The sequence below is a fragment of the Corylus avellana genome, chromosome ca1 (assembly GCF_901000735.1).
Source record: "Corylus avellana chromosome ca1, CavTom2PMs-1.0".
NCBI classification, from domain to species: Eukaryota; Viridiplantae; Streptophyta; class Magnoliopsida; order Fagales; family Betulaceae; genus Corylus; species Corylus avellana.
This window is the reverse complement of record NC_081541.1, coordinates 16,238,070-16,246,698: the sequence shown is the minus strand read 5'-3', so window position 1 is coordinate 16,246,698 and position 8,629 is coordinate 16,238,070. Positions and strand designations below refer to the sequence as shown.

At 35.1% G+C, this 8,629-nt stretch overlaps 2 protein-coding genes across 3 annotated transcripts in view; one reads left to right on the top strand and one right to left on the bottom strand.

The window, feature by feature from the left end:
- The window catches only part of LOC132161837 (uncharacterized), a 4,989-nt gene extending 495 nt beyond the window's left edge, over positions 1–4,494 (bottom strand). Inside the window, exons 1-8 of the mRNA XM_059572074.1 lie at positions 4,353–4,494; positions 4,166–4,275; positions 3,938–3,984; positions 3,763–3,848; positions 3,439–3,547; positions 2,472–2,485; positions 1,350–1,451; positions 6–45 (exon numbers count right to left, since the gene is read on the bottom strand). Of these exons, the coding sequence (XP_059428057.1) occupies positions 6–45; positions 1,350–1,451; positions 2,472–2,485; positions 3,439–3,547; positions 3,763–3,848; positions 3,938–3,984; positions 4,166–4,275; positions 4,353–4,397 (553 nt within the window). The 5' untranslated portion in view covers positions 4,398–4,494. The remainder of the gene's footprint in view (positions 1–5; positions 46–1,349; positions 1,452–2,471; positions 2,486–3,438; positions 3,548–3,762; positions 3,849–3,937; positions 3,985–4,165; positions 4,276–4,352) is intronic.
- Positions 4,495–4,754: 260 nt separating this feature from the next.
- Positions 4,755–8,621, top strand: LOC132167976 (uncharacterized). Of its 2 annotated transcripts, none has more exons than XM_059579033.1 (6): positions 4,755–4,834; positions 4,930–5,024; positions 5,972–6,027; positions 6,199–6,293; positions 7,486–7,594; positions 8,212–8,621. In XM_059579033.1, the coding sequence occupies exons 1-6, from the start codon at positions 4,766–4,768 to the stop codon at positions 8,238–8,240; spliced, it is 453 nt and encodes a 150-aa protein (XP_059435016.1). In that variant the 5' UTR covers positions 4,755–4,765; the 3' UTR covers positions 8,241–8,621. The 2 variants fall into 2 exon arrangements, with proteins under 2 accessions (XP_059435016.1, XP_059435017.1); XM_059579034.1 differs by having other exon boundaries at positions 8,144–8,621.
- The last annotated feature ends 8 nt before the right edge of the window (positions 8,622–8,629 follow it).

The following is an 8,629-nucleotide window of genomic DNA, read 5'->3' as shown; positions in this document are numbered from 1 at the left end:
GAAACTCTGCTCAACTCTCAAGTCTTTGCCGACTTTTAAACCTTCCTGCAACAATTTCGAAGAGCAGAGAACTAAATTTAGGCTGTGTATGATTGAACAAACCAAAAAATCCTCAATCCCAAGAGGGTAGGTAATCGTGTTGTTGGATGATGCATCACTAGGAATGCAGTTTCAGCATTAATGTCAACTGCATAAAAATGATAGGAATGATAAATGAACAATATTAGGGAAGCAGCATCTTGATAAAAGAAGAGGATGAGGAAGAAATGCAACTTCGTTTTAACAAGATAACATTGAATATCAATAAATTGTCAATTGTCTTGTGCCATAATGTGGCGTGGCTGCTCGACTTTCCTAGAATATATCACATGTCAACTAATTCCTGAAACTAGAAGGATGTTTAGTAAAACCAAGTAACTAGCTACATGTTTGAAAGTTGTCCAACATTGAGCGAAGAATATGAGAACAAGTGCGAGATAGCAGGCGGTCTCTCAGAATATCTTCACCAAATTAATTATTGTTCTTGGAATACAAATCAATTGGTGGATCATTCAAATATAGGCGTTGCATTTATATGTTGCAAAAATTTCACTTTCACTAGCACGTAAAAGTTTTTATGGTATGCATAACTATTTAAATAAAATTGCTGGAAATCAAACCTACATGCTCAAATTTAAAAAAATTTTCAAATATTCTTGCACTACCTATCAAATGCATGAATATTAGAAAGAAGCTGCCTATATTTCTTTTAGAAGTCAACAAAACTAGTACCCATTATAACAAAGGGAATCATAATTAGAATGGTCCAAGCATGGAGCATATTAGTTGCACATCTACAATACAGCTATTCTCCATAATATTCACCATCCACTCAGATCAATTCATCTCTTACAAAGTTTAATAGGATGACCAATACTGCACTTTCAAACTACAAGCTATTAAGATTTAACATGCCAGGCACTGAAGCAGATAATAACGTACAATGTTCTAGTTTCCACTTATAAATGCATAAGTGCTGACTTTCGACAGTAACACTGGAACTTGTTATCGGAAAAGGTCAAATTTGGACAAGATATTAAAATGGTTCCAATAGTGATCATATCTCAAAATTCTTTTGTAAGTTCCAATAATTTGAAACAATGATTTGGATTCCATACAAATAAAATACATGCATTTGAAAGAATTCACCTACTATTATATAGAGCATGACTAATATGAAGCTAATATATCAAAGTAATAAGCAAGCATTGTTTAGATAAAGCACATGAAAGCAAAATAAGAAAAATTCAGGAATACAACAATTAACTCAAAGAAAATGAATAAAAATAATATTATTCTATATCTATTACCTTTTCCACATATTCAGCTATGGTAGAGTTGATTACTTCCATGATTACTTGCTTGTAAACTTTAGAAGGTCCAAGGACTTCTAAGAGAATGTCTCTTGGTATCTGATAAACACAAAAAGGCAAAATGCAGCCCTCTCCACGGTCAGAAAAGTTATAAACCCAGAATGCTTGTGTGTGTCTGTATGTATCCTCATATGCATGTCAATCCATGCAACCTTATATACATGTCAATACATATTTGTGCCTATTAGCATGTAACTATTCATTTTTCTTCTAAATAGCTAACGTAACTAATCTCTCTCTCTCTTGTGCACGAATGCACACACAAATAGAGACATACATATACATGCATGTATGCCAGTGTTTCTGTGACTATCTGCATGTACATGAGCCTCTATTGGATGGTTTAGATGGGTGGAGCCACATGGATCAGACAATAACTACCATTACAGGTGTCAATGGAGTCATTTTGGCTTCTTCATATAAATAAAATAAGAGAGCTGCCAACCCAGCCCCTAAGCCCATGGTTGCATTTAAAGAAGGATAACTTTCAAACATAACTGACCAAAAAAATTCTATGTTGTAAAGTTAAGAAAGAAAAAACATAATGGATTCAGTTAAAGAACAACCATTTCTTAAAACTGGAAAAAAAACATAGAAAAAAGAAAAGAGTCCCACTGCCCTGTAGTTGGCGTTGATGGAACAAAGGAACTGCTCTCAGTAGACATTGAAGATGTTTGTAGTTGCACAGTAAGCATATGAATTAACTTCAACATAACGAGGCATGCTATGTCAGGAGAACAAAAGTATATCTTCCTTTTCTGGGTCAGGAGGGTGAGATAAATCTCAAAATTTCATTGACGGGTATTTATATATAACTACAAATGAAATTGTACACATCGGATATTTGTCCCACCAACTATTTTAGAAGTCTTTGATCTGTAATATGCATCACATGTGACTGCTAAGGGTTGGAGTTGACAATGCGTGCCAAGAATGCCACACAGAGACATCCTCACTTAACTAACACTTGAAAACCATTTCCCAATTACGTTGCAAATCACAATTAGTTAAATAAGTTGATTGCAGGCTGTAGCAGAATCAGAGGACAGAGAAACTTACATCCGGTGTTTTTCCTGATAGTCGTCAAGTGTTTGTCAGAGACATAGCCGAGGATGAAATCATGAAAAAGAAAATGTTAGAGATATATTGATCGGAGGGAAAAAAAAAAAAAAAAGGAATAAAGTTATGCAGGACGATCCTTAGTGGTCATTTTGATAATCTACATAAGCAGTCAAATTAACAGCATTCAAACTTGCAAAAGAGAAAGAAGGCCAGATCTCTCTTCATGCTTTCCTTTTGTCTTTTGATCTAAGTTTGCACAAAAAAGCTCCTTCTTGCAGCAAAGTAATCTGGAAAGAGTGTGATAATCAACCAAAGAGGACACAAGAGGAGACTAATGCCAGAAATGTCGATGGACAAGGCATATGGGGCACTTGGGCCATATGCCTGTGAGCCATTTTCTCTTTGATATCCTTGCCCCTCTGCCAGTTTGTCCACTAGATCACTCTAATATGTTCTCATCCCAGCCACTTGTGTTCTTTTTCTAATCTAGATGAATATCCAATCTCAAACTTATAAACTTTATCTTATTTAATAATACACCAAGCATTTATCTGTTACATAACAGTCCCTTCAACTCAACAAATCATAATAAAGTGTATAGAACAAATTATAGCAAATCACCCACATCACAAAGAAACCCAGATGATCCCTGAAAGTCATGGTGAAAGCAACAATGCCAATGATAGAGGTCACAATTGTCTGATATAATAGTTGCCTGTCAGAGCATGATGTCATAATCTAGATGCACATAAGAGCACAGAAGCGGTGGAAAAAGTGCATGGTCGGAGCATGTGGAAGCACCTCCATACGAAACCACAAGTACATGAAATGCTCATCCATAATAGCCAGCCACAACATATAACAGTTAAATACTCATTGAAAGCCACTTCATGGACAGTTGAAAAGGCAATAAAAGAAATGAGCTTCTCTATTGTAAAATATCCACCGGATTGAAAATTCTTACCTCCTTTCACTCTTCGAAAGCCACGGATCGGCTGGGCTGCAGCAACCATTTTGTCAAAAACAATGTCGAAAATCGCTTGAGTTCTGATGCCAAAGACCTCAACGCTAACCTGCCGACAAAAATTCACTAATATAACTTGTGGTCGGTCAAAATCAATAATAGTAATGATTAATCATGTACATTGCATTCAAAAAATTTCCATCAACCAAGAAGAACTAAAGAGGATAAGAATCATCTCCATGACAATATGGACTTAGATTTCCTCGAATCATCATCAGTACTGTTGAACAAAAAAAATCCCAAAATAAAAACATTTGGCATTACCATTAGTTCTCCAGCCTCACTGGTACTTGTACGAGAGATAGAGAACTCATCAAACAGAGACGAAGAAACTCCAACATCTTCTGCGACTAAGAAAGTGACATAAATTATTATTTTGCAGAATAGTTAACAATAGAATCAGATTGCTACTTGGAAGAGAATGAATTGGGATTTGCACCTGGTGATAATATAGCAGAGACAGCAGGAAGATATTCACGGCTTCTCCTGTAACTTGAAAATCCAATAAGCAGTACATGCAAGTTTTACGCTCATTCAGAAAACCAACGAAGTAAAGCAAATACCCAAGAAGCCTCACACACTATAGGAACAAAATTCCACCCCCCCCCCAACCCAAAAAAAAAAAAAAAAAAAAAAAAAAACAAGAATTCAAATTTTCAAGGCTTACCCTGCGAGAAATTCTGGAGCATCAAATCTCAAATGACGTGAAAAACAAGAGCTTCTACCGGTAAGCTTTGGAGTAAAGCCATGTACGGGTTTCTTGTGATTTAATATTATCTACAATAAATTTCAATTTGTAAGTAAATTACCACAACATTTTACAAGTTTAAAAGCTTAAAAGGATGGAGGATAACCTTTGGATTTAAACCCAAGAAGTGGGTTTTAACGGCTATTTCCATTATCTCCTCCTCCTCTTCTTCTTCTTCCTCTTCAGTCTTCACCCTTTGTTATTTTATTTGGCTCTTGCGAATGGCCGGTCTCGCTGTTTGTTGCCAATAAGCGGTGAATTGCGGAAACGACGACGTTGTGGTGCTAGTGCTGTGTTCACAGTACCAGAGCAAGGAGCAGTGCGTTTTGCTGCACGTTTGGCGTTTGCAATCGTTTGAGCACATAAACGGCGCCGCTTCTACACTTCAAGTCGTTGACAATGTAAAGGTAAGTTGTTGTCGTTCGTGTACGACCAAACGGCAAGTCGTTGAACTCTCCACTTGGATAAGACTGTCGGTCTGTTTCGTGAGAACACGAATCGCTACGGAAGAAGCAGAGCATGGCTTCGATGACGATGACGTTCAGAACTATTCCTTCAGGATTTCAACAACATCTCCGTTCTTCCAGAGTAAGCAACCGAATCGATTCTTTCCTTTTCCTAACAGTTTCTTAGAAACCAAACAGCTTTTCGAATAACAAGAAAGCTCTTGTTGTTTTCAACAGCAAATTTCCATAACAAGCTGCCACAGTGGTGCTCTAACATGTCGAAGCTCCACATGCATCGAGTTCCGTAATATTCAGCAGTATCTGTGTAGGAGGTAACTCACTTCTTTCTGTAAATTACTTTTGTAGTTATTTTTATGCTTATATAACAGACCCATAGAAGCACATACTGTGACATACATTACAATTTCTGTAAAATTCTTCAATCATATCAAGATAGTACATGGGAGTTCACGTTTTGGATCATGAATTACACGCATGAAGAACCCTATGATGCATTGATTTTGAAAATACTAGACCTTCTTATGTGCCTAGTTTGGAAAATAGACTATATAAAAAAGTCAGAAAAGCTTTTTTGAAAAGCTTAATAGAAATAATAGCTTTCCTAAATGCGGTTTTAAGCTTTTTTTGAGAAAAAAAAGTTGAAGAAGTACTTTCTAATTTTTTTTATCAAATGAACCTTTTTTGTCCGGCACAGCTTTTTATGTGCTTAAAACACTTTTTAAGTTGTTTAGCGCAATCCTAAACGTGTTCTTGGGAAATAAAACTTTTAAGGCCAAAAAGAGTTTTTTAGAAAAAAAATTATTTTTGGCAATTTTTAGAGTAAAAAAGTCAAAGAAGTATTTTTGGAGTTTTTTTTTACCAAACACGCCTTTTTGTTTGGCACTGTTTTTTAGGTACTAAAACTACTTTTCAAAATCCTTAACATAATCTCAAACAAGCTCTAAGTTTATTGTGAAAGACCGACATATTTATTGATCAATTCACATTACCTCTTATGAGATGCTAAATGTCCCAACATATTTCCTTTTCTCTGTATATGCATGTGTGTCAGCATGCTTGCGTCAAAGTATTTTCTGCCAATTTTTGGGTTACTCCCTTTACAAACTTTAACTTCCTCGGCTTCTTAATTTCAAGATTAGTTCTCCTACGTTAAAACTTTTGCATGCCAATCTTTTGAGAAGCTGGGGTTGATTGTTTTACATATTTAGAAATTGGACTTATAGAAGGATTTGATGTCACTCATTTCTGTTGTTTTCAGGCTAGCATTTCCTAGTAGTTCCCATAGGAGAGGTCTAATATCTGCATCTAGTTCAGGTGAAGTTAACTTCAAGCTGCAATATTATATATCCGCTGTTTCTTCTTTTCCCCCCCCCCTCTTTTTTTTTTTTTTTTTTTTTTTTTTTCGGAAATCTATGCAGTTTAATCTCTTATTCCTACATTTGTTTTTGGTCAGCAGTTAAGTAATTTGGTGTTCTGGTGTTGTAGGTTTAGAGGCATCTATTACTGATAAGAAGGGCAATGCTATAACATTGAAAAATGCGAAGATAGTCATCGAGTCTCAAGATGAAAATAAGATACAAGTGAGCATGCAATAAATTTGAATATCATTTGTGGTGTTGATATATAGTTCATCCCCAATAACTCATGTTTTGGCTTTATACGAAGTGATATGATGTTTCTCTAGACATTAGTGGTAGTTGGGATTGTCATATTTGATGTTTTTTTCCTGTTTTTTTTTTTTTCTCTTTCCCTAGGCATTTCTCCTTGCATGGTATTACCTGTAATGGGATAGGGATCGATCCAACTGTTGAGAGTTTGAGCCCCAACTATTGGGCTTGGCTTGGCTCACTAATGATCTTTCAAGTGCAGGCCTCTATTGTCTAAGATTCTTTATATGCATAAAAGTGTTTCTTTCTTTTGTATTGATGACCTGTCAATGCAGAACAGATTGGATAAATTTGGTTGCTGTTATGTTCTTTGGAGCCTTCTATACCATAACTTGGTCAATAGTTATCCTTACACATTAGTAGCTGTAAAAAATGAGTTATTATCCAGTAGTAAGTACCAATTGTTATACTCACAAAAAAATTAAGTACTAATTGTTTCTGAAAGATGAGATCATTCAATAAACTGTTCTTCAGAAAACTAAGTTTTTGTTCTGGTCACGCTAGAATTTCCCTCTTCCTTTTTAAGGTGAATGTATCATTATTGCAAGACTTGAATTGGTTGAGTTTGGCTTTTTTCTAGTGAAAAAAATCATTGAAGTACTCTAGTGCAAAAGTAAACGGTGAAAATTGTAAGAGTGGGAAGAACTCCAGTTATTTTTTCACTGGAGGCAATCTCCACCATTTATTTTTGCAAATAAAGTTCTTCATTGATTTTTTCACTGGAGGCAAGCTAAACTACAAGTTCTCGTTTGTTTGGCTGGGTTTGTTTGGTTTGTCAACTTCTTCATTCTGCATATAGTTTTGAAGGTTGGCATTTTAATTCAAGAAGATGGGTGGAAAAAAAAATGTTACTAGGTTCTTCTATGTTTGGAAAATAAAGTACTATATTTATGTAGTTGGCCATCTAATGTGCAGTTTATGTCTATGAGAGATGTTGCTCAATTGAACCTATAAAACTAGCTGAAAAATGTTCAGTCCCGAAACAAATGGTTCCTTGTACGTTTTGGGAAATAAATGCCCAGAATTGGAGGTCTTTCTGGATTTTCCTGTATTCAGGTGTTATTGGACCTTATATTGTAATGTTCTCATAATGTTCAATTGGTAGGTAAGAGTGGAGTTGACTGGGGATGAGACGCAAAAAGTATTTGATCAGGTTTTAACAAATTTAGCTCGCGAGGCACCACCAATTCCAGGATTTCGCAGGCAAAAAGGAGGTATACTACATTGATATCCCTTGCCTTAAATTTCTCAAAATAAGGGTCTGTTTGGCCCTGATTGAGCACAGGTTGATACATAATAGAGATAATATATTGTGATTGATTGATTATTGGATGACCTCTAAAATACTTAGGCATGCACTTTGTAATTTCACTAAAAATCAGCACAGATATGTATGGATGTATATCATTGTTCTGTTCCTTCTAGACTATATTTACTTTGTAGTAATAAATTTTTTATACTTTACATATAAATCTTTTTCCGTGTTGCAAACCCAGGGTTTTAGTATATAATTATGCATGCAGATTTGTTTCAATTATTTAGATTGCAGATCAACCAACAAATGATATAGTCAATTTACTTTCTTTAATTTGTATACAATATATAATTGAAAACATAAAGGACTTGAAAATAATAGGGCTTTTAGATACTTTTTTTTTTTTTTTTTTTTTTTTTCTGGCTCAACTGGTGGCTGTAGCCTCTTGATTAATTTCTGTAAGAGTATCTTTATCATCCTTTTCTATATGAATTTGTATTTTCTGCAGCCTATTAGTTTGTGAGTCCAAGAGTTCTAACAATATTTCATTTTGCTTGCGCACCCGTGCTACTCAAGGAAAAACATCCCAGGCAAGTGGCTTCTGACCGTAGGCAATTTTATCAAAAATCTCCCATTTGATATTTGCATTTAATTTTGTTATCTATGCTTAATCTGACCTTTTTGGTCTTAAATGTTGATTACTTAGAAAGGGGATCAACATGCTTAAACACCGTAGGCTTTACATTTAGAGTGTTAAAATATTAATTAAATAATTAAATCTATCATTTTTTAAGCATTTGAGAGGAGTTGTAAATTAACATAAACTAATAAATCCGAGTGTTTTTTACCATATGCCCATGGTGTGTGAGTTCATGGACTTATGTACTTAACCTGAACAGCATTTTTAAGGTGGATTTGTGTTTATCGTGCCCTTTAATGGCTCCCCTTATTCCTTTTCCAATTTCAGGTGTTTAAAATATCCTAGTTTCAACTA